This window comes from Eptesicus fuscus, chromosome 15 (genome assembly GCF_027574615.1).
Source record: "Eptesicus fuscus isolate TK198812 chromosome 15, DD_ASM_mEF_20220401, whole genome shotgun sequence".
Taxonomy (NCBI): Eukaryota; Metazoa; Chordata; class Mammalia; order Chiroptera; family Vespertilionidae; genus Eptesicus; species Eptesicus fuscus.
The window spans coordinates 52529759-52556037 of NC_072487.1; the positions used below are offsets into that span (position 1 = coordinate 52529759).

General features: G+C 38.9%; 2 protein-coding genes across 5 annotated transcripts in view; one reads left to right on the top strand and one right to left on the bottom strand.

Moving 5' to 3' along the window:
- NCBP1 (nuclear cap binding protein subunit 1) overlaps positions 1-19020 on the top strand; it is a 43920-nt gene extending 24900 nt beyond the window's left edge. For all 3 annotated transcript variants that reach the window (XM_008141875.3, XM_028145968.2, XM_054727106.1), the window contains 13 exons: positions 35-145; positions 1198-1262; positions 3169-3231; positions 3476-3550; positions 4641-4744; positions 7083-7205; positions 8448-8550; positions 10339-10432; positions 11254-11357; positions 13358-13472; positions 17124-17252; positions 17791-17904; positions 18486-19020. In XM_008141875.3, the coding sequence (XP_008140097.1) occupies positions 35-145; positions 1198-1262; positions 3169-3231; positions 3476-3550; positions 4641-4744; positions 7083-7205; positions 8448-8550; positions 10339-10432; positions 11254-11357; positions 13358-13472; positions 17124-17252; positions 17791-17904; positions 18486-18599 (1314 nt within the window). In that variant the 3' untranslated portion in view covers positions 18600-19020. The remainder of the gene's footprint in view (positions 1-34; positions 146-1197; positions 1263-3168; positions 3232-3475; positions 3551-4640; positions 4745-7082; positions 7206-8447; positions 8551-10338; positions 10433-11253; positions 11358-13357; positions 13473-17123; positions 17253-17790; positions 17905-18485) is intronic.
- XPA (XPA, DNA damage recognition and repair factor) overlaps positions 19014-26279 on the bottom strand; it is a 28709-nt gene continuing 21443 nt past the window's right edge. Inside the window, exons 6-7 of one of the 2 annotated variants that reach the window (XM_028145972.2) lie at positions 21316-21448; positions 19014-20399 (exon numbers count right to left, since the gene is read on the bottom strand). In XM_028145972.2, the coding sequence (XP_028001773.1) occupies positions 20318-20399; positions 21316-21448 (215 nt within the window). In that variant the 3' untranslated portion in view covers positions 19014-20317. Of the gene's footprint in view, positions 21449-26279 lie in introns of both variants that reach the window. The other variant, XM_008141874.3, reaches the window with a different exon arrangement.

Consider the following 26279-nt stretch of genomic DNA (forward strand, 5'->3'; position numbering starts at 1 on the left):
TTGAATTGAGTTCTGACTCCTGATTCTTTTGTAGGTGATCTTTGCAGAGCTGTTTCAACTTCCAGCACCCCCTCACATTGATGTGATGTACACAACACTTCTCATTGAACTGTGCAAACTTCAGCCTGGCTCTCTACCCCAAGTTGTATCCTTTCCTTTGTTTTTAAACTTACTCTTGTTGGCCTAGCTTTAAAAGATTACTAAATATTTCTGCTAGTAGGTTTAAATCACTTCATGAAAACAGTTTGACTTTTTTTTTTTTAGTTAAACATATGTGTACCATGCAGTTTAGCCATCCCACTCAGGTATTTACCCAAGAGAAATGGAAGCACAAGTCTACACAAAGACTTAGACATTAATGTTCATGGACACTTTATTGGTAATAACTTTAAACTGAAAGTCCAAATACTCATCAATATATGAGTAGATTAACAAATTTTGTTATGCCTATACAGTGGAATATTACTCCATAATAAAAAACAAGTTTTTGATGCCTACAATAACATGAATCAATTGTAAAATAATTATGCTGAGTAAAAAACACCAAACAGCCCTAAGTGGGTGGTTCAGTTGATTGGAGCTTCGTCCCATGCACCAGAGGTTTGTGGATTCGATTTGCTGTGGGGGCACATACCTAAGTTTCAGGTTAGGTCCCAGGTCAGGGTGAATTCAGGAGATTGCTAATCAGTGTTTCTTTCTCTCTCTATCTCTATCTCTATGTCTCTCACCCTTCTCCCTCCCCTTCTAACTTTCCCTTCCTCTTCCCCCCCTTTCTTCCTAAAATCAATGGGAACATGTCCTTGGTTAAGGATTTTTTAAAAAAATCTAAATAATTCATACTATGTGATTCTATTTACATAAAATTCTAGAAAATGCAAAGTGATCTAGTGATAACCCCAATATTTGCTTGGGAACATGGGTAGGGGTGGGGAGAAGGGAGAATGGATTACAAAGGAGCATGGAGAAATTTTGGAAGTGATGTAAGTGTTCATTATCTTGACTTGTATGGGTGTATACAGGTCAAATTTATTGTACATTGATACCTCAAAGCTATTTTTATAAAGATCAATTACATGAAAAAATGTTTCAACATTATCAGTCATTATACAGACTTGTAGGAAATGCTATTTATTTTTTCTATCACAACTTATTTTGAAGGAGGGTGGAGAATAGTTTTCCTTATCCTCAAATTTACAGCTTGCGCAGGCAACTGAAATGTTATATATGCGTTTGGACACGATGAATACTACATGTGTAGACAGGTACAGTAATTGCCTTATTTCTATACTGGTTGTTAGCCAGTTCTACTTCTTGTGCTTTATAAAAGAATTTGATTTGCCTTTTTAAGAATTTCCAAGTTGATTTTTCTTTCTTGCCTCCCCAAAATAATCCTTTGTATGTACATTTTTAAAAAGTTTAAATTTAAAAAAACCACACCTCATACTTGTAAATATCACATTACACTTTTTATTCTAATCTTCAGTAGGAAATGATGCCCGTGCTAAGGTTTCTTTAATTTCATTCATTGTTTACTTGTTGGGTGCTTTGGTACAGTTACACTTTTCCCACTGCTATTGGGTATGTAAGCTTTTATAATTGACTTTATGCTAACCTCTATGTAGAAGTAGAGTCTGATACTATATATTTACTAGAGGCCCAGTGCATGATTGAATCATGCACGTGTAGGGTCCCCTACACGCTTTCGCTTTTCGCGGTGGAGCTGGGTGCCTGTCCGCCGAGCCGGAGGCTTCTGAAAGGCCTGGTGCCGGAGCAGACAGGCACCCAGCTCCCCCACTTTTGATGGTCCGCGGCCACTGAGGGGGGCTACCCTGCTGTTGAGAGGCACAGGGGGCGGGACTCCCGCCCCCTGCGCCTCTCAGCGGCCACTGAGGGGGGCTGCCGCAGACACCTGGCTACCCTGCCGTTGAGAGGCGCAGCCGGGTGTCCGCGGCAGGCCCCCTCAGCGGCCGCGGATCTGGCCGTTAAGAGGCACAGGGGGCGGGAGTTCCGCCCCCTGCGCCTCTCAACAGCACGGTAGCCCCCCTCAGTGGCAGCGGATCCATGCCTCTTAAAGGCCGGATAGGCCACCCCGAGTCCTGCCCCCCAGCCTCCCGCCGCACAATCGTGGGCTTAGCGGAGTGATGGTAATTTACATGTTACTCTATTATTAGATAGGATTATATATAAGCACGTATATTTTTATTTAGATAATAGTATCTGTTTCTAAAATAATTAGCTTCAACATATACAGTAACTCCAGCTTCAAGACTGTTTATACAAATGACTATATTGGATTTTTATAGCTGTGGTCATTGCATGCCCACTGTCTTCTTTTGAATGAGATCTATGTACCACCTTTCTTACCTTTGTCAGCTTCCCAAATCAGATCAGGACAGGTTTTGAATATTTCTCCAATTTTCATGATCTTTTATGTCCATATTCAAATTCCATATCTAAAAATTATCAATAAGGGCTATTCTGTGTCATTGGCCTATTATCTTGATTAATTTCAGTGATTGAAATTATAGCTACATGAGAGATGTACTTTAAGAAAGTGTCTTCTGATTTTTTCCCCCCAGTCTAATTAGTAAAACTACCAGTTGTATTTGGCATCCCAATTTTGCTATTCATTCAGCAAATATTTATTGGGCTCTTAAAAATTTCACAGTATTATACAGTTTGCTAAGGTGATCCCTATCTAGATTAGATATATTTTTAGAGGCAAGGGAGCTTCAATGGTATATTTTGTTGTTTGTGGTGAATGTATGGTCGTGATGGTAAAAAACAATGCTTTGGCTCTACCATTTATAAAATGTTTTATCTGCCATTTAATCTTTTTTTGCCACTGTTTTATTTTAAGTAATAGGAAAAATAATAGACTCCTCAGAAGTTATTAAATTATATAAACATATGGCACAAAATAGGCACTCAAGTCATATCATATCTAAAAGGAGTGAGATAGGAAATTGTTATTTTTTTAAGAAGATGAGGTACAGGATTTGCAGAGAAAAGGGTAAGTAGCAGAAGATACAGCTATAGGTAGGAGTATATGCTTGTAACTTAACTCTATAACATAGGGTTTTATTTGTCTGAAGGATTACATAAGTTTCTGGTATAAATTGTAACCATTCATCTTTTTGTGTTCCTTCCTCCCTTTTCTCTGTATAGGTTTATTAATTGGTTTTCCCATCATCTAAGTAACTTCCAGTTCCGTTGGAGCTGGGAAGATTGGTAAGTGGTATTATATTTTAGCTTTTCCTTTCTCTACAATCTACCATAATTTTAAAGATACTGTTAATATTTAAAACTATAACATAAAAACAGTCTTCATGGTCTAAAATATTTAGTTTATTTTTTACATTTATATACATAAATGAAATAATTTAGGTAGAAGGAATCTATTTTTAGCTAAGTACAAGTTAGGAATAAGTACAGATTCTGTGTAAGATCTTATAAAACTATGTTTACTCATTAGGTCAGATTGTCTTACTCAAGATCCTGATAGTCCCAAACCAAAGTTTGTAAAAGAAGTTCTAGAAAAATGTATGAGGTATGTTCTTTGTGTTTTCTCCTTAAGTCTCCTAATTTTTGTGGGAAGATTTTTCTCTCTTCTGCATTTGTGGTATATGTCCAGAATATAATTTTAAAATCCAACTACCTGCATCTCTTCCTTGCTAGTTTTTAATCAAGATGTAAGCTGAAAAAATTAGGCAACTATAACATTTGGATTTTGTGTGAATTAAGCCAAAAAGTTGTTTTATTATTTGAGAAAAACATACTAAGAACTCTATCCTATTCATCCAGATTCCCTCATTAACATTTTACATTTGTTCTGATTCTCACTCCTTTTTCTCCTCTGTGTGTACACTATTACATTGGTCTTTTTCTGAACCATTTGGAAACAAGCTGCAGATAACATCTCATCACCTTTAACGGTCCATTGTCTATTTCCCCAAAACAAAGACAACATACCACCTTTCAAATCGGGAAATCAGCTCTGGTACAGATACTACCATACAGTGCATGAATGCTGCTGAAATTTTGCCAGCTATCCTAACAATGCCTTTTTTTCTTTCTGGTTCAGCATCCTATCCAGGAACACGTGTAACATTTAGTTGTCATTATCTTCACATTCCTCAATCGTGAACAGTTATTATTCTATTTTTCATGTCCTTAATCAGTTTTAAAGAATCGAGGCCTCACTTTCTTGGGTCACCCTGCTGTGTTATCATGACCAGACTCAAGTCTTATATTGTTGTTGCTCTTCACAGTGCATACCACCACTGGAGATGTTAACTTTGACTGGCTGGTCCTGTCTCTGTCTGCCAAGGCTTCTCCACCTAAATTCACCATTTTTCCCTTTGTAATTGATTTTTTGGAGTAAATATTCTGAGGTTATACTCATCCTGTTCATCAAACCTCCACATCACCCTATTCTTCACCAAACCTCTACTGGCAACTCTTTACCTACCACCTTTATGATGATTGCTAAGTGATGTTTCTTTTTCCATTGTTCCTTCTTTTATTAGTTGGCATTGTACTGGGAGGGTGCTGGAGATTGTGACTTTCCAAATAAGTTGGATGTTAATGAGGAATGGGACTGATGAATGATATTTCTGAAGTTCTTATTTGTATTGTAGGTTGTCTTACCATCAGCGTATATTAGATATTGTTCCTCCTACCTTCTCAGCTCTATGTCCTGCAAACCCAACCTGCATTTACAAATATGGAGATGAAAGTAGCAGTAAGTAATAAAATAAATTCCTGTCTTTAAGAAGTAACAATGCAAGTATTCTTTGACATCAGTTATTTAAGGAGGAAAAAGTCAACTCTTTCTTGGATTTATATTTTCTCTATTTGAAAGGTGATCTGTTACTAGCCACTGTTGTTTTATTTGCCTTTTTTTTTTTTTTTAATCCTCATCCGAGGATATTATTCCCATTGACTTCTAGAGAGATGAGGGAGAGGGGGGAGAGAGAGAGAGAGAACATTGATGTGAGCGAGACATTGATCGGTTGCCTCCCACACGTGCCCGCACTGGGGCTGGGGAACCTGCAACTGAGGTACATTCCCTTGACTGGGAATTGGACCTGTGACCCTTAGGTCCACAGGCCCGTGTTCTAACCACTGAGCAAAGCCGGGTGGAGCTGCTCTGTCATCATTTTGAAGATTCATTGTGATATACTTAGTTATTACTGGCTTATAACTTTTTTCTTTTAACACTGGTTATTATGTTATAGTCATGACATTGTTATATATTGCTAAGCACAGCAAGGTGAATTTATAGCCAGAACTTATTAAAATGGAGATGTATATTTGTCATAGTGATGGAGATAACTTGATCATCTAATACCAATTCGGGTGTGGGAGCACACTATATATACATACATTATATTTTGACCAGTGAGATTGCATTATAAGCCAGAGGGATTATAATTTGATATGCCATTTTGTACTTCACAGTTAATGAAGGTAAGGTGTCCAATAGTCATCACTGGTAGAGAGTTAGGTGTGAGGTTTCTCAAAGTTAGTCTTTTCACTTGGCATTAAACATATCTCCTCCATGAGTCTTCCATATCATGTTGCGTAGATTCTTTGTATTTTAAAACTTGCTCCTCTCTCTTGCCCTCATACTGCACTCTTAATTCTCCACCTACACCTCAGACTACACCTGTTATCAATGAAATAAACCCCCATGGCTAAATATATTTCCTTAATCCTTAAAACAACTCTGAGAAATAGGTATGTTTATGATATCAGTTTTACAATGAGGAAAATGCTTCAGAGAGGCAAAGCCAGAGTGAGATTGCTTCTGAGTGATAGAGCTCAGATCCAAGTCCAGGTTTACTGACTGAGCAGCCATGCTCTTAACCACAGTGCTTTCCTGGAAGAGCAAAGCCTGATGCAGCACCTAGAAGTGCTGAGTTTTGAGTTCTGCCTTATACTGGTTCAGAATTATAAGACAGTCTTTGATATCCAGGACTTTGTTAGGCTTCCTTTTTTCCCATAAACAACTCAGCCTAACATTTAAGGCCCTAACAGTTTCTGCTTTTTTATTTGTGAGTTCTTCCCACATGGAACTCTACTCCAGCCAGGCCCACTTCCTTTTTTATTTTTTCCATCCTTCTGGTGGTTGGTTTTGCCTTTGTGCTATTGGCCCAGGCTGGAAAGCCCTGTCTATCTTTGGACCCTGTTCCCTTTCTAGTGTCTTCATGACTGTAAATACTTTTAACCTTCAGCAAGCCAGTTTTGTGTTGCTTTGTGGCTGCTTCCTTTGTGACTATCTTGGTTCCCCAGCTAAAGTACAAACACCTCGGTTCCAGGGATTCTTTTTTCTGTCACTTATTTTCTCTCCCAGTTTCAAGGAAAAGCACAAAGTACATGTGACCTATTGTAATTTACTCATTCCAAGTGCCTATTAACTCATATTCTATGTCAGAACTTCCTTTTTAATTGTTTCCTTTGTCTACCTTACATTAAAAGTGTATTGCTCTGGTGATGTCTTACAGCATACACTAGAACAAATTTCATACAATAAGGACTTGATAGATATTAACCAGTAGTAAACACAGCACATGAACATCTGGCTTGTGTATGGACTCAGAAGAAGAAAAAACTTTAAGTTGGCAGCCTTCACCTTGTTCAAACCCAAACTCAGTTTGCTCTATCTCAGGAAAGGAGAAGTGGCAAAAATGAAAGAGGAATACATTGATTCTCAGCTTTTCAGCTTACAGAAGCCTAGGGACTTGAGGATATCAAAGAACTATTTACCTGTATTCACAGTTTCCTTCATTCTCATCCCTGAAGATCAACACCCCTTGTACTGTTAATTTCATTAGCTAAGTGTTTTTAAGGAAGTGTTGAAGTGAGAATTATGCCTTATTTTAGGTAAAAAGCCTTGACTTATTAAATGTAACTTTCATATGTGTTATCTTTGTACAGATTAAATATTGATCTTGGGATAAAGACTATTCTATTTTGAAAAAAACCCCACTATTTTTAGTTTCTCAGTTAATTTAACTATTTGCAAGAATAATCTTAAAACCCGATCTATACCCTCCCCCGCCCCATTCTGTGCTTAGATTCTCTTCCTGGACATTCGGTTGCCCTCTGTTTAGCTGTTGCCTTTAAAAGTAAAGCAACCAGTGATGAAATCTTCAGCATTCTGAAAGATGTACCAAATCCGAACCAGGATGATGATGATGGTAAGGGAATTAAATATTTCTTGAGTGGACTATGTATAGGCCAGGTTAGAGCATAAACATAACTCTGGCAACACAAGCTCCTTTTAAATCTCATTAGATGCTCATAAATCACTGTATTCCTTTGAAGTCTGTTCAGCCTGTCAGTTGTACCTAGTACCTAGGAATTTTCTCCCTTGTATAAAGAGATTCTAACATCCTTATGAAATAGCTTGGATTATGTGTATAATCTAAATGCAAAGCACAATATACTGCTTTCATTGAAAGATTTTTAGGCATTCCCTGCTTTCACTTTAGAAAGGTTCAGGAAGATTTAGTGTATTACAAAGTTGGATATTTTCTCCAAATTAAACTGTTATAATAATAATGTTTAATACTGACTATGTATCATGTAATTCCAGTGAAAGTCCTTAAGTATTTGGAGGGGAAGAATGGGAAAGTTGGCAAAATAATTTCTTAGTTTCCTTGAATCAATAAATGGATAAGACAAGTGTTGAGAGTGACTTGCTTATCACATGTAAAACATATCTTGAAAACTACACAAACGACACAGACAAATCAGTAAAACAGATGAAAATCTGTAACAACTAGGTAACCATTTCAGGAGAAAAAAATTTTGTTAGATCTATGAATAAGACGTGCATAGAAAAAGGGCTAATCAAAATAAAACATTAATGGTCTTTGGGTTATTTATTACTAGGATTTTGTTTGGATTTTTCTAAGACACTTAGGATTTTAGAGAAAATGTAATTAGAAAGCCTAAGTCAAAAGTGTGATACTAAATTTAGAAAATGTCAGACATCTCAGGACACAGACTAAAGTGCTTGAAGTTTACTGTATTTTTTTTATTAATATACTAAAGGCCCAATGCACGAAATTTGTGCCAGGGGCTCGGCCCTCGCAGCCCCAGCTTCGTCCGAAAGGACAACCGGCTGTCCGGTCTAATTAGCATATTATGCTTTTATTATTACAGAACTTACCTTGCTACCATATAGAGAGAAAAGAACAAGGAAATCTATGTGGTATTTATAAAAGAAATGGATCACATAGAAGAATTGGGGAGGCAGCCAAAAAATGAAGAATTATGATTATGCTTAGTTTTATATCTTGAGTATTTGAGATCAGTGGTGGTCTTTTATTGTCTGTTATTTAGATGTGAGCATGCCATCTGTTGAGCATTCCAGGTGAGGGACCAAGGAATTGCTATACTTACGTTGTTCTGTCTTACTATGGAATATTTTTCAGATGAAGGATTCAGCTTTAACCCATTGAAAATAGAGGTTTTTATGCAGACTCTGCTACATTTGGCAGCCAAATCATTCAGCCACTCCTTCAGTGCTCTTGCTAAGTAAGTGCAACAAGAACACACCCCCTTTCTTTAGGTTTTGAACTTGGCTTGAATAACAGCAGTAATTTTTACCTAAAATTGCTGAATATGAAGATCTTAGTATTACAATGTAACTTGATACAATGGGTTTTGATTTGTGGTAATTAATATCCTTGTCCTAGGGCTTCTATCATCTGTGTGTAGAGTTTGCATATATACATGGAATGCTTTTTATATAGACCTTTAGAGAATCCCGTGGAAAACTTGGGTCCTTAGGACAGTCATATCCTATACTAGAGGCCCAGTGCATGATTGAATCATGCACGTGTGGGGTCCCCTACACGCTTTCGCTTTTCGCGGTGGAGCTGGGTGCTTGTCCACTGGTGCACCAGGCCTTTCAGAAGCCTTCGGCTCGGCGAAGGCTTCCGAAAGGCCTGGTGCTAGAGCAAACAGGCACCCAGCTCCCCCACTTTTGATGGTCCGCGGCCACTGAGGGGGGCTACCCTGCTGTTGAGAGGCGCAAGGGGCAGGACTCCCGCCCCCTGCGCCTCTCAACGGCCGCTGAGGGGGGCTGCCGCGGACACCGGGCTACCCTGCTATTGAGAGGCGCAGCTGGGTGTCCGCGGGCAGGCCCCCTCAGCGGCTGCGGATCTGGCCGTTGAGAGGCACAGGGGGCGGGAGTTCCGCCCCCGCGCCTCTCAACAGCAGGGTAGCCCCCCTCAATGGCAGCAGATGCCTCTCAATGGCCGGATAGGCCACCCCGAGTCCTGCCCCCCAGCCTCCTGCCGCCCAATCGTGGGCGTAGCGGAGTGATGGTAATTTACATGTTAATCTATTATTAGATAGGATAATAAAAGGCTAATATGCAAATCAACCAAATGGCAGAACGACCTGTCGCTATGATGCACACTGACCACCAGGTGGCAGACGCTCAACGCAGGAGCTGCCCCCTGGTGGTCAATGCACTCCCACAGGGAGAGCACCGCTCAGCCAGAAGCTGGGCTCACAGCTGGCGAGCGCAGAGGCAGTGGCGGGAGCCTCCCCCACCTCCACAGCAGTGCTAAGGATGTCCAACTGCCAGCTTAGTCCCACTTCCCTCGGGCCTGCAGCCAGGGGAGACTACAACCCTGAGGGCTCCTTGACTGCAAGAGGGTGCAGGTCGGGCTTAGGGGCCCCTCTGAGTGCACGAATTTCGTGCACTGGGCCCCTAGTATTACAGTCAAGAAACTCCCACCCTGTCTGGACATCTTCCTAAAGGAACTTAAGCAGAAATGAGAGCCCACTGCATTTTTGGGTGCCACCCAAAATTTGGCATCTGAAGAAAGCTTTCTGACTCGTCAGACAGTCCAAAATTAGAACATACAGATGTTCCTCGGGCCAGAGAAACTGACCTCCTTGCCCCGTCTTAACCCTTTGCATTCGCTTGCTTTTTTCTCGAGCTGCTACCGATGCTAACCGTGTCGAGTCACACTCGACATCCTAAAGGTTAAACGATATTAGTTGCAGGGTTTCCACAGAAGGTGAGTCGCACAGAATACATCACCTGTGTTTGGAGATGATTCCTTAGACCTCATTTATTCTTAGACACACAGTAAACTCTGTAGTCCTGGGCTAACAATGGTATATTGTAAATCTCAAGATTTTGTGACAAATTACATACAAACTGAATTTCTAATCATTCCTTTTCTATATATCCTTAATGGTTAACATTTGGTTATTTTGCACTTTAATACTGAAAAGGCTTTGAAACATTAAAATGCTTAACGAATAAGTTTTTATGTGGTATTTTTTTTCTCCCGCTATCAAAAGGTTTCATGAAGTCTTCAAAACCCTAGCTGAAAGTGATGAAGGAAAGTTACATGTTCTAAGAGTTATGTTTGAGGTCTGGAGGAACCATCCACAGGTAAAAACTACTTAATTAGACATGTTGAGGCTCTGATTGTATAGAGTATAAAAACAAGGCTATTTATTACCATCTGTTTCAGTTTGTAAACAAGATATTTGACTATAGAATGGTTTTAAAATCTATGTAATTTTTTTAATGCTGTGAATTAATGATACTTGGTTGTGTGTTTTTTAAGAGCAAGTATTTTGATTTGGGACCATAATATCAACACATTTTTTAAAATATATTTTTATTGATTTCAGAGAGAGAGGGAGAGAGAGAAACATCAGTAAGAATCATTGATCGGCTGCCTCCCACACACCCCCCACTGGGGATCGAGCCTGCGACCCAGGACCCTTCAGTCCATAGACTGAGCCAAACCAGCCAGAGCTCGACACATTTTCAATAATACGAATCTTATTGCTTAAAGATTCTACCAATAGGGTAGGAAATAGTTATGCAGTCAGTCTATCCAGTTTCTGCAAACACACACCAGATTTTTCAATATTAATATATTGTTTTTATGCCATGAGTTATACAGAGGCATTTAAATAAGTTTCAGAAGATTTTTATGATAAAACATTCCTATATTTTTGAAGGGTGAGAATGGTATTATCTAAATTTTTTTTAAGTTTGTGTTACCATTCAGAGTTTTTCTTTCTTTTTTTTTTTTTTTGCTCAATCTTTACTAGTGTTATTGTATTTCTGCAATAAGTACCAGAACTAAGGAGAAGGCAGAATAAGTCTTAACGACCATTCTATTTTACTTTTCTAGCAGTGGGATTATTTTGGCCTACATATAAGTGCGATTTACCCTAAGAATTCTTCTCTCGTCGTAGATGATTGCTGTACTAGTAGACAAGATGATTCGTACACAGATTGTTGACTGTGCTGCAGTAGCAAATTGGATCTTCTCTTCAGAACTATCTCGTGACTTTATTAGGTAATATGAATTATTTTACAAAGTTCTTCTTCTCTAAGAATTGGTTTTTGTGTGTTCTTACACGTGAGCTCCAAATTTTGATCCAAACAGGTTGATATTAACATATACTAATGGTCAGACACCTGGGCAGTGGAAATACAGCCAGTCAAGTTGCAGTGTTGCTTAGGGACACACATGTAAGTTGAATCAGGTCTCAACCAGTCAAGTAGAAATGCTGATAAGGATCTAGATTATTAGGAGAGAAGATCAGGCTGTGTGTCAGGGTCTCAGCTAGACTATGGAACACGGAAAAGAATTCCAGCTCCATTGGGGACCTAGAATGCACACTAGGAACTGGGAGAATAGTCACAGATTAAATATACATTTTTAGAGAGAGATTTGAGGGAAGCCTGGTGGACACCCAGATGCCTGTGAGGGAGAGAGGTCTCACCTCAGTCATAAAAATCCTGGATTTAATGCAGAAGATTCATTCTACACCCATTTCCCCTTAAAGGAAAGAGACTTTTCATTAAGTTTGGTTCTTACTCATGAAGTTGAGTCCCCAGTCTTTATAATTGATCAGGACTCAGACAACAGAAATTAACACAAAACAGGGAACAAAGAAAAATTACTTGCAAAGACATAAAAATTTAAACACTAAGCATTTATCCTTTTCATTGTGTCCGTTATTGGCAGAGGACACTGGTCTGAAATAAACTGAGTCCTTAGAGTGAAAGGATGTGATCTAAGGTTATCATACTGGCTAAGTTGGCATTCATAAATGAAAACAACAGACTTCCAAACTCTCAGAAAAGTGACCACCCAAGTAAGTGTTAGCCATTATCCTGAGTGATTTACATTTGCAGCTCATTTACAACACCACTGCAGAACGGGTTACATTATCCTCTATATTTTACAAAGTAGAAAGTGCTTACGTAGCTTGCCCAAAGTTGCATAGCTAAGTGCAGAGCTGGAATTCAAACACATGCATTCTTGAATGGATACATTGTTCAAGAGCTCTGTCCAAGCTCAGCTCTTTCTGCAAAGTTCTCTCTGACCACCCTTTCTAGAGTTAAAGTTTCTGCTTTTTTTATCCTGTCTGCTAGCATTCTAAACAGATAGAAAGACAATTTTCCACTTAAAAATGTCATCCAAGTCAGAATTTGTACAAGGAAGTACTACTCTTCTATGTTATGTCTTGGGGTTAGGAGACCTACTTTATAGACAGAAAAGTAGTTAAGAAGTCACTTAAAAGCGCCTACAAGGTGATTCTGGTACTTTAGCAATTTGCTGATAAGGTAGCTGACATACAAATATTTATCTTATTCTTAAAAGCCCAGCAGTTTACAGCTATTGTCAACTAATGAGTTTCTTAAATGTTCCAAGAGAATTGGCTGAGTGTGTGCTAAATAGTATAAAGCATGTAAAATGAGCCTCAGATTAGGTCTTCAAGAAAATTCCAATATTTAGTGTTTAAATAAGAGAGAACATGTAATTTTGTTCATGTTTTTTCTGGCTTGCCATTTCATTTCAATGAATATGCACACGTTGCTTCAATGTGTGTATCGCGTAGGCCAGTGGTCGGCAAACTCATTAGTCAACAGAGCCAAATATCAACAGTACAACGATTGAAATTTCTTTGGAGAGCCAAATTTTTTAAACTTCTTCAAACGCCACTTCTTCAAAATAGATTTGCCCAGGCCGTGGTATTTTGTGGAAGAGCCACACTCAAGGGGCCAAAGAGCCGCATGTGGCTCGCCAGCCGCAGTTTGCCGACCACGGTCGTAGGCGATGTAAATAAGAAAAATGACAAGAACCCAGTATTGCCTTCAGGAAGCTCACCTGAGTCTAATGGGTAGTGATAGATGCTTAAATGTTAATGGGGACAATATGATTAATCCTGCCTAAAGAGTGGAAGGCTATACCAGACCTTAAGAATGAGTAGGTTATAAAAGTTGAGAGGTCTTATTTTCTGTAAACATTGGTTAGCATACAGTAACCAAATATCATTTTACTTTAAGATTGTTTGTTTGGGAAATCCTGCACTCTACAATTCGTAAGATGAACAAACACGTTCTGAAGATACAGAAAGAGCTAGATGAAGCTAAAGAAAAACTCGCAAGACAGCACAAACGGGTAAGTCTTGTTTCTACTCATAAAAGGTCAAGGTACACCAGAAACTCTTTGAAAAGATTCAAAATTCATTACCTTGAATGGGAACTTATTTTTTCTGAGGCCAAATTTATATATAGCTGTTTGTAGAAGTGAAGGAAGAAGAAGCACGTGGGGATTTGTTGCTCTCTGCTGCATGGTGAGCCTGTTTAGGAAGCACAACCCTTTTCCAGTTGACCATCTCTGGATCGAGGAGAGTGAAAGAAAACACTTGTACTCTTATTTCTCTACGTTTCTGCTGCAACAGGAGGGGGCAGTTATCAATGTTTACCACTCCACCTGTACTGTGAGGGTGAGGCAGTCATTTCCAAGTTTAGAAAATGTTTCTCATTAATAAGAAATTGAGTACTTTGCCACTTTGGAGGGAAGGGGTGAGCTGGCTGTATTTTCTAGTGTTATATACACATTTACCAGAGTAGAAGGTGAGAGCAAGTTTAATGACCTATACAAACCTATAGCAGACTCAAATGCTTCTAGTTTCCATATAGACACACATGTATGTATGTATGTATGTAATTTATGAATTTAAACATTCGCTCATGGACCTAAAATACTGTAAGGTAAATGGTGTCATCCCCATTTTATACATGTATAAATTGAGGTTGAGAGAAGTTAAATAATTTGATTAAGATTACATGGCTTATGAGTGACAGAGGTAGGATCTGATCCAAGTTGGTCAAACTCCAGAAACTTTCCCTCATGCCACACCATTCTCTGTGAATGTGGTGTCCAATACGGTAACAGCTACAATTTAAAATTCATTTCCTTAGTCACACTAACCATATTTCAAGTGCTCAATAGTGTGATAAGCAGCACAGAGATATCTAACTTTTCTCTCATTGCCGAACGGTATACTGGGCAGTGGTACTCTAGAACTTTGCCTTAGTGTAGTGTTAGGAAAAGACAAACATGTGCCCCGTTGCCTAGGCAGACCCCAAAGCAGGTGGTGTGTTAGAGATAAAAGCAGCGTGAAGAGGTTGTGATCATTCTGTTTGGGGAGTAGAAGAGGCTCTCATAGATGGGCCTTACCAGTAGTGTCACCTAGAAAGAAAGGGGCTTTCCAGACGTGGTGCTGCCTACCTTCTTGCTAAAAGGATCTTGGAATGGAACACACCTGGAGTCAGTTCCTGTCTCTGCCACTTGCCGGCTGTGACACTGGGAAAGTCATATAACATCTGAGCCTATTCTCTTAATCTGTAAAATCATGACTTCTGCCTTTAAAAACAACAAAAATAACCTTGGTGAATACTCTTAAGTTCTTCAGTGTGAGTTAGAAGGCAACTGTTAAAGCTTAGAGTTATATTGAGCCGAACATTGCCAGCAGAGTCTTAAACAGTCTGCTGTGTATTGCGTGTCGGACAGCCATTCGTCAGCTATTACAAGGATGAGCCTCTTGAGCTATGTAAGGGCTTGCCCAGTTTTTCTATGTCCCATTAGAGCAGGCGTCCTCAAACTACGGCCCCGGGCCACATGCGGGTGTTTTTGCCGTTTTGTTTTTTTACTTCAAAGTAAGGTAAGTGCAGTGTGCATAGGAATTTGTTCATAGTTTTTTTTTAGACTATAGTCCGGCCCTCCAACGGTCTGACGGACAGTGAACTGGCCCCCTGTTTTAAACTGTTTTAAAAGTTTGAAGACCCCTGCATTAGAGGATGAAAGATTAGCAAGCTACCCTTCTATTATTGCTTAAATGGGCAGGTAGAGATTTATTAATGATTGGAAAGCACTGTCGGCTTTTTCATTGGTCATCTACTTTGTTGAATAAATAGCCGAGTTATAAGAATACATTATCTGCCGAAACCGGTTTGGCTCAGTGGATGGAGCGTCGGCCTGAGGACTGAAGGGTCCCAGGTTCGATTCTGGTCAGGGGCATGTACCTTGTTTGCGGGCACATCCCCAGTGGGGGTTGTGCAGGAGGCAGCTGGTCGATGTTTCTCTATCATCGATGTTTCTAACTCTCTCTTCCTCTCTGTGAAAAGAATGCATTATCTGTCCTTATTATTTGGAGCTTCTATTTTTACAAACTCACTAAAGTAATTTATAACCTCAAAAGTCAATACTCACGGTGCTTTCCTGGTCATGGCAGACAGATGCAGAGCGGTGGACATTTTGAGTTGCCCAGTGGGCTTGTTCCCAGCTGAGATTGAACAACGCAATTCTGCCTTGTTTCAGTGCTCCTATTTAAAAGTGTCCTTTCGATGGTGTTTAGTGCCACGTTATTTGTACTTTTTGTTTTCATTCTGTGCTGGCGTTTTGGTTGGTTATTTCACTTTTAAAATGGTCCTGAAGCATGAGACTGAAGGGCTGTCTAGTGTTCCTAAGTACAAGAAGGCCATGATCTGCCTGACGGGGAAAATACATAGGTTAGCTTTGTCCAGGCATGACTTTACAGTGCTGTTGGTTATGAATCCAATGTTCATGAATCAATTAATATACACCCAGAAAAAGAAAGAGGAAATTCACCAATCTGTACATGAGGATGCTCCATCAAAAAGTAATATCTGTAGTGTGTGATAAAATAGCTAAATGGAAAAATAGCTAAATCTATGCACTTATGAGATGACTTGTTTATTAAAACCTCTCCTCTATAAAAATCAATGGAAAAAATATCCTCAGGTGAAGATTAATGCGGGGGAGACAGCATTCTTGAGAGATTGAAAGCCAAAGAAATTTAGTCATATTACTAAGGGTCAGGAAAATGTTAAGTCCTTCTCAGCTAGTGTTCCAATACTATAGCCTGGCCAGCATGGCTCAGAGGTCAACCTATGAACCAGAAGGTCATGGCTCGATCCCCAGCATGGGGCATGTAGCAGGCAGCTGATCAATGATTCTCTCCTTTTCTCTCTAATTATTTGTAAGATTTATGTATTTTTGTTAATCCTCACCTGCCACTACTTTTTTTCCATGGGTTTTAGAGAGAGGGAAAAAGGGAGAGAGACCCATTGATTGGTTGCCTCCCACACGTACCCCACCTGGAGCCGGAATCAAGTCCACAGGCCGACGCTCTAACCACTGCACAAAACTGGCTAGGGCAAGATTTAGATGTAACCCTCTATTTCCTCTAAGAGCAATGGTTCAGTAATAACTAATTCTGGACTCACAGCTACTTCCGAAAGCATAGCTATGATGAATAACAGGAATCAAGTATATTTTCCAGGAGCTCACAGTTGTTTTCATTTTGACTGGAGGAAAAATATATGCTACACATTTCCTCCCTGATTGGACTATCTTATAAAAGGCATAACTCACTTCTGTTTAATAGCAAACACTCCCACTGCTATTATTCAAGATAAGTGCCACTGAATTTTTCTGACCCTTGGACTTTTGGATGTGTGTTGGGGGTGGTACTCTTCCCTATAGAATACAAATCTTCAGCCCAGCCAGTGTGGCTCAGTGGTTGAGCATCAACCTATGAATTAAGAAGTCACCAGTTTGATTTCTATCAGGACACATACCCAGTTTACGGGCTCAATCTCTGGTGGGAGGCAGCCATCGATGTTTCTATCCCTCTAAAAAAATCAATACAAACATACTTTAAAAAATAGAATACAAGTCTTCAAATAGTATTTGACCAGACAGAATAAAGTTATTTTCCTTTTGTTCCTTTGCATTCTGTAGAGAAGTGATGATGATGACAGAAGCAGTGACAGGAAAGATGGGGCTCTTGAAGAGCAAATAGAAAGACTGCAGGAAAAAGTGGAATCTGCTCAGAGTGAACAAAAGAACCTCTTCCTTGTCATATTTCAGGTATTTTGGCTTGGACATTGATATGTAAAATATATTTCTTTAGTTTAAAAAATGTCATTTGTAGTTATTAAAGTTAAAAGTACAAAGGAGATAAAAGCTGAGCACTTGGGGTTAACCATGTATCTCTCTAAACTAAACTGTGTTGTTGACTCAGCATTCTTGCATGAGCATTTTTCCAGGCTTTAAAAAACTGAGAATGTTTATGTTAAATACTTCTCTCATTATTCCCAATTACTGATCATTTAATGACTGTTTTCCTTCTTGATGAACATTTTTGCACATAGATTCCTCTTTAACATTTCTGATTATGTACTAAGTAATCTAGACATTAAAGGTCCTTACCTATTGCCAAAGAGGATGTACTAACTCACATTATTACTGGTGTGTCTTTGTAGACAGTATTTGTTGAATTATGAAAGTTACATATCATAAAGACAGAACAGATAGCATCTTTACGGTCTCTTGGTCAAAAGTGTGATTGTTTCAGAAGAATTCATTCACTCTCTTTAACACCTCTAACTCTGTACCCCCTTTCCAGCGCTTTATCATGATCCTGACTGAGCATTTAGTACGATGTGAGACGGACGGGACCAGCATATTAACACCATGGTACAAGAACTGTATAGAGAGGCTCCAGCAGATCTTCTTACAGGTTTGTGGGAAACTGATTAAAGGAAAAAAAGTTCTTTAGACCTCCAAATAAAAATCCTCTCTAGATTCAGTTATTGCCAATTAAAACAACCCCTAGTTCTTTTGGGATCTCTATTCAAGTTATATAGGTGCACATAGAAAAGATTATTAGATCACTGGGTAATTGTCTATTAATTTCTTTTGTAAAGATGCCAAAACTTCTCTTCTTACAGCAATTGTGCTACTCCTATTTGTAACATATACCACCTTCCATCTTTTAAAAAAATCTTTGTAGGTCAATCTCTGTCTGGGCTACTTTAATAAAAGTTATACTTGTTTTGACCTCATTAGAGGAGAGAGACCCAGCTTAACCTAGTCTAATAGTGGTAGCAGCAGGCATTGCCATGAGGCATGAATGCATTGCCATAGAAGCTGGTCAGAACTGCATTTTTTAAGTTATTGAACATCCTCATTTCCCTCTACAAATGTTGGGGCTTTTCAGGGGCCCATTTTTTCACAACGTGGGTGGGCTGCTGAGGGGAATATTCTGCAAGATTGCTATGTGCTCTTTTTCTGACCTAAATACCCCTTTTGTGTCCACAGCATCACCAAATAATCCAGCAGTACATGGTGACCCTGGAGAACCTGCTCTTCACTGCTGAATTAGACCCTCATATCCTGGCTGTGTTCCAGCAGTTCTGTGCCCTACAGACCTAAGGGTCCTTTTTCCCTCATGTCAAGATTTTTTTTTAAAGTCTAATTTGTCTTATTTCAGGTGGTTTGAATGCTTGCTTTCTTGTAGCTCCTTTCACTTTCTAAAGGAAACAGAGGGAAGACAGTGAAGAATATGGCATTGGTTACCTGTAATTACCCCCTAAAAAGCAAATATTCCCTAATGACAATGTGACGATCAATGACCATAGGATGTATTATTATATATGTAACAGATACAACTTTTCTGATTGACATTTTTTCTCCTTAAGGCACAAAAGATAACTCATTTGAGGTATGTGAACCCTAGAGGTCAAGCTTACAAAGTAGTATATAGAACCAATGGGTTTATTACCAAGTAGCATAGCTTTTCACAGCTTATGGATAACCTAACATGGCTCAAATAAAACTAAAAATACGTTTTTTACATTTTGGTATTTCATGATTTATCATCTCAGTCTATTTTAAAATTAGTGAGTTGTATTTAAAAAGTGTTATTTACAGTAGCAGTTTCTAAATCTTTCTGAACATAAATCACCTGGCAACCTTCAGTTATTTTTTTAAATTAATCACAGTTGGGGGGGGGGGGTTGCAACACATACCATCTATAGTTTTTAAGGCTTCTGTGTGATTCCAATGTGCAGACAAGTTTGGGAGCCATTATCTTAAAGGCCCTGGTCATTTCCTCCAGAAGTAGCTAAATTGGCTAAAACTCTATACTTGGGATTTTGTTTCTATAGAACCTGGACCAAGTAATACTAATTTCTGAGCCTGTTTACTATATGGTGTTGATACTTAACTAGGATAATGAGACTGCACTGTAAAATAACATACAAGTTTAAGGTATTATCTAACATTTCATATTTCTAGCATTTTTAGACTTTAAACTTTAGAAAAAATTTACCAATAAAACCCCACAACTGGCCCTAGCTGGTTTGGCTCAGTAGATAGAGCGTTGGCCGGGGACTGAAGGGTCCCAGGTTGCGGGTTCAACCCCCAGTAGGGGGCATGCAGGAGGCAGCTGATCAATGACTCTCATCATTGATGTTTCAATCTCTCTCACTCCCCCTCTGAAATCTATTTAAAAAACCAACCACACAAATGGTAGTATTTTTGAGCATTTGTGCAACATAGAATCATAAGTTTATAATGCATTAAGCATTCTTATTAACATATCTCTTTGGTTTACCATACATTTAGTGACTATAAAATATAGTCTACTCAGATGCCATTTACCATCTTTTGTCAAAGTGAACATATACTTTTGTTTTCCCTGATTCTAAATTTCCCAGGAATTACTCAGGAAGCAGTTCCTATGAAGATAAGTTTGTTTGCTTTTACTAGAAAAGTATTTTTTAAGTGAACTTGCCAACCTAACCAGAGCAGACCTGGCTGTCATTAGTATCTGGATACCAGGATTGTCTTAAAATGATGAATGCAAACAGTGACTAGAATTAGATCTCAGCTAGACAAATCTAAAACTATTGGTCTTGATGACAATATGTGCTCATTAACGAGTGGCTGTTATGTTCCACGTTCTACAGATTCACCATATTCAATCCTTATAAGTTTAAGAGATGTGTTATTATGCCCAGATAAAAACAGCCCATGGAGTAACTTACCCAAGGTCCACAGCTAGTAAGTGAAATCTGAACCTAAATCCTTGTGGCTCAAGGGCTCCTTATCTCCCAACGCAGTAATGTAGTTGTCAGCAGCCTGAACTCCTAGTTATCATCAAGCTGGAAGCTTTTTTTTTTTTTTGTCCTAGGAAGGTCTTCTGCCCGTTCAGAATCAATTTTTATTGAGCTGTAACATTTAGCATGGCATATTAAAAAAAAACAACACAAAAAATATATTTAACATTTCTGTATTGAGTACTTATAAAGAGAATAATGAGTAATTATAGTCAACCCTCTTTGGGTTTAACTTTTGTTTTGACTTTTGCCTTTCTTTGTCAGGTTTTTGGTTATCATTTCCTTTCCAAGTGCTAAATAAGCAGAGAAGCAAGCTGTCTTCCCTCCCAGGATAAAATTAGAATATCTGTAAGGCACTTAGCATAATGGTTTCCTGGCACATAAGTGCTCAGTAAATGTTAGCAAGGTATGATAAACTTACTGTAATTACCTTCCTTGCTATTTTTCCATTTTAATCCAGATTTGAACAGAGCTATCTAGCGACTAATATTAGTGCCTATAGTAAACCCTACAAATAGAGAAAACATGGTCAGACCCCTACAACTCATTCTTTATTCCTGTTATTAACCAGGACTTGTCCCAGTGGTAGCTCCTTTCCCCCTGACTTGGCAGGGTTTACCACCATCCCTGTTGTTTCTTGGAATAAGAACCCAGTGCAGCCAGCTTTTGCCTTGACTAAAACTCATCCTCCTAACCCAATCTAAGGTTTGCCTTGGTTTCTTATTTCTCAACTTTAGCTCTCACCTAACACTCTTAAACCTACTGTACCACTAAGCTCCCATCCCTGTTCCAGAAAAAAATTATCAGACCCAGTATTTAGCCCACAACCAGACTTGCTAGACCTGAACTGACACTTGCTCTTAAGCTATAACATACATACTTAGTACTGAAGCATTATTTACACAACTATTTCACCTATAAAGGCATTTTTTGTGTGTATTTTGAATAAGACCAGGGTAAATTTCTTGTATCTAAACCTAAAACTGTGTGAAACAGATCATTTAACTAAAAATCACATTTTCTCATACGTCAATTCATGGCCACATATGGTACAAATCTTCCGGTACATGTCATCTTCTAGGTTTTCTTCTGGTCCATACTCATGTTGGTGAGCAACCACTTCCCTTTTCCATACACTGCTTCTTACTGCTCGCCGTAATTCTAAAGGGAGAAGAGGGGGAAAAACAGGTTTTGTGTGTGTGTTTAATATATTTTTATTGATTTCAGAGAGGAGGGAGAGATAGAAATATCAATAAGAGAGAATCACTGATTGGCTGCCTCCTGAATGCCCCACACTGGGGATCAAGCCCACAGTCCTCATGTGCCCTGACCGGGAATCAAACCATGACCTCCTGATGCATAGGTCAACACCACCACTGAGCAAAATGCCAGTTTGTCAGTAGTGCTGTTCAGCTGAAATCTATCAGGTGTGTAGGTATGTGTGGTTTGCCTTAACTTTAACAAATCAAAATTGATTATACAAACTTACCTCACCAGGTTGACCTGTCAAATCATTCATGCCATTGTAGTAGTATGAAATAGATTCAGAAATGGAGTGTGTGGGTTAGAGAGAGAGCAAAAACAAATTAAGATGAGTAAAAGAACAGGATTTGTTCAAGCGACTGACTATGGGAGACAGGATGCTACAGCAGCCAAGGGGAGTCTGTCTCTTCCTCTTCCCACTTTGAAATTAACAAGCTAATAACTTCAGTTTCTAGTTTAATGAACAAAAAGCAACAGTAATTGCTTGCTTTTTTCTATTCTAACCAAGGATCCATCAAGCCCAGCACTAACAGAAGCACAACCTAAGGGAGAGTATGGTAGTTATCTTTTATGTCAACCATAAAGATCAACATGCACCAAGTAATCACACATTTTCTTTGCTCCATTTTAGATCTGTAATAAGCAATCAAAATGCTACCTGAGTATTCGTATTTTCAGCCTTTATCAAATGAAACATATATAGAGCTATGTATCAGGCACTGCTCTATGCACTGTGTAAAATACATTTAATCCTCCCAATCCTTTGAAATAAGTACAACTATCATCCCAGTTTTATAGATGAGAAAACTAAGGCACAGAGAAGTTACATAACGTGTGTCATAGATCCAACAGCTAGCTGATGGCAGAGGCACAGTCTAGCTCAGGTCCATGTTAACCACAGCTGTGCTGCCTTTTCATACCTCCCGTATGAAAAGCACTTGATCTGAGACGATTTTTAAGCTTCAGCGTACACAACTTAAGATAATTTATGTTCATCCAAAATCTAAGCTTGATTCCTATTATCTCATACTTCGAAGAACCCTAATTTTTCTAGACATCTGAAATGTCCTCTAGGCCTTTTATTATTTTATTTTATCTTAGGCCAGTTTATAAATAATTGAAATGATAAACTAACCAGAACTTCACAGCTGCTTCATGGTTTCACATGACAAGAAAATGTTTCCTGTTTGAGTACCAATACCTGCTTTTCAATTTTGTTCTGATGTAAGGTGTCCCGGCCACTTTTCCTTTACCGCCCCACAGAAAATCCCTCAAAATCTGACTGCATCCCAATCACTGCTAAGCTAACCTCTGCCTAAATTTGAGCATTATGTGAATTTAGGGGGGGAGAGAGAGAGAGAAGAGAAGTATTAACACTAAAAGAATACTTAACCAAAATCTAGCTTAGTAGCCATGATCGGTCATACCTTTAGTATTTACTAGACATTTCTAGGAAAATATGGTAGAAAATAAGGAAGTACTAAAAAACTGATGTTTGTCATTTTCTTGCCCTTCTTTTCCTTCCTGAACAATCCAGTCCTAAAACCAGTAAGTGGAGCAAGTAAAGCAGGCATCCATGGTGGGGTGGGGCAGCCCAAGAAAGGTGAGGAGGATCTCCCTACAGAGGAGGCAGCAACAGTGATGGGACATCACTCACACACGGGCGTTAATCAGCTAACCACAGTAAGGATGATGGGAATCAGATTTCCACTGTCAGGAAAATAGAATGGACCCTAAATTTTATTGAACTCAAGGTTTTAATTTTTATATATGTGTGTATACGGACAAACATAAAAATATAATAAATATACATGTGTTTTATGTAGAAAGCAGAAAGGAGTCCTCAGCAAATGATGACATGTCAAAAGGACTCAGAGCTAGTCTGAAGGTACTCCTGCCCTGGCCAGGTGACTCGGTTGTAGTGCCATCTCATATATCAAAAGGTTGCCGGTTCAGATTCCTGGTCAGGACACATGGCTAAATTACTGGTTCAATTCCTGGTCAGGGCCCATATGGGAGGCAACCAATCAATGTTTTTCTCTCTTCCCCCCCTCCTCTCTAAATTAATAAAAATATAACTTCAGGTGAGGATTAAAATTTGAGCACCAAAATAATTGACAGAAATGAACCTATTGTGAACTAACCCCTACCAGTAATAAACAAATGGGGGAAAGGATGCTGGTTAAATGCAGAGGGAGTGCTAAAGTTAGAAAATCTTTGCAATCTTAATACTCAAGACTGGCTCATGGATAGTTGGTAAACTCTAGGGGGAAGTGTTAAGGACATTTGCAAGTCTTACCATTTTATTTCTTTGTTTGTTTATGCTCATCAAATCAAAAATAAATATTACCACCACCATGCCTCCAAGTGTGATGCCCCGAGAAAGACACATCATTTATGTGTTATCCCTGAAATGCGTAACCAGAATCTAACCATCAGGGCAAATCAGAAAAGTCCCAAGTGAAACACTTCAAAAATGACACTGTCATAAAGGATAAAGGCTGATGGAAATAGTGTAGAATAAAAAAATTTAAAAAGACATGGTACCTAAAGCCGATACCTGATGCTAGAACGAAAAATCATACAGGACTTTATTGGGTCAGCTAACAAAACTAGAATATGGATGACAGATTAGATAAAAATATCAATATTATACTTTGATTTTGTAAGAGGACATTCCTATTAAATAATACGGTAGTATTTAAGAGTAAAGAGGGATGATGTATACAACCTACTCAAAGGATACAGAAAAACATATATAGAATGCAAATAATGAAGCAAATGACAAAGTTAAGAATAGGTAAACTGGGGTAAAGGATATATGGGTATCCTTTGTACTATTCTTACAATTTTATGTAAGTTTGAAATTATTTACAAATAAAAATAAAAGACAGGAGCTAGCTTGAAGGGCTTCCACTGGCCAAATTTGAGACAATAGCATCAAAATAAATGATAGAAATATGGATTATAACACTGGTTTGAGAATAAGAATCCATGAATCCAAATGGTACTAAAAATGCTTTCCAAGATAAGTCAAATAGCAATTATAGAAAGAACAACAAATAGAAAATTGCCATTTACTAGTACATGCACCCTAACAATAACTGACTCAGGAAAGAATCATTCCCATGTACTAAAACCACTGAGAGAAATTTAAGGAACAAGATGTTCACAAAGTGTCAAAAAGTCACCCTGCAGGGTAAAGGGTGGCTGAAGAAATCTGGCAGACGCTGCCTTAACCAAGCAATCAAACTGAGTAGCACTCTCTTAGAGAACAGAACTGGTATGTGTGCTGATATGATACACACATCACCTAGGAAGCGTTCCTACCAAAACCGCGCCACCTGAATCTAATTATGAGGAAACAAAAAGACTGAGAAACTAAGACTATAGATAGGCATCATCTTTGGCCCCTAGATCCAACAACTGAAAAGCTGGTAAAGGCAATGAAACAACAGGGGGGAGGTGACGGGGGGGGGGGGAGATACATACACTAGATAACAGCATTATATTAATGTTAAATTTATGGGTGTGATTGTTTTTAGTTATGCAGAGAATGTCATTGTTTTTAGAACATGTTGACATACTCAATAAGAATTACAGTGTCTACAAGTAATTCTTTTTTTTTTAAATATATTTTATTGATTTTTTACAGAGAGGAAGAGAGAGGGATAGAGAGTTAGAAACATTGATGAGAGAGAAACATCAATCAGCTGCCTCCTGCACACCCCCTACTGGGGATGTGCCCGCAACCAAGGTACATGCCCTTGACCGGAATCGAACCTGGGACCTTTCAGTCCGCAGGCCGACGCTCTATCCACTGAGCCAAACCGGTTTCGGCTACAAGTAATTCTTAAATAGTTCAGCAAAATATATGTGTGAAGGAGAGAAAGCATATATGGCAAACAACATATGGTGAAATAAAAACTTACTTAAGTAAAGATTAGTATGTTTTTCACATTACTTCATTTAAGCAACTTAAAACTTTGGAAAGTAGAAATCGAACTCCCTATTGCTGAGAATGAGAAGAGAAGGCAGAAAGGTCGGAGACTGGAAGAGGAGAGAGAGAGTTGATAGGACTTGGGAGCTGAGGGAACCTTGGAGGGGGGAGCGAGAGGGACCAAGTCTAGCAGCATTGAAAGCCAAGAGTGGTTTACGGTGTTACAACCTCCTAGTCCCCTGGCTTAGCATGCCACAGCACAGACAGCTGTGGACTGCCTCACCTGGTAATTTATTAACCCTTTGCACTCGCTTTTTTCTCGATTCCTTTATTCTAATGCTAACCGTGTCGAGTCACACTAGACATCTGAGTGCAAAAGGTTAAAATACGTGCTACTGGTATCCTTAGGGACTGTTTATACTTTTTACCAAAACAAGTTATCCCTTGTTTCAGTGAAAAATTTATTTTCTGCCTAAGACTTGCATTTTATTTGGTTTAATGCCTTACTTTTGTAAAAGAGGCAGCCTGTATTCAAAGAAATAGAGTGCTGCTTAGGAGGTAAACTTAAGAGAACTGGCTAAGGGAGGCCAGATGCTTTTAAATACTTGATGGGAAGATGGGAAGTTTTAACATAGGGGTACCCCTTGTTAAGTAGAGGGGAAAAAATCACCAGGAAATGATGAAACAACATAAGCAGCTTTTATTTTATTCTATCCTCCATAAACTGAAGCACAGTAACAGGGAGTTGTGTCCTTCACTCTCCTGAGAGATGGCCAAAGACAGTCATCT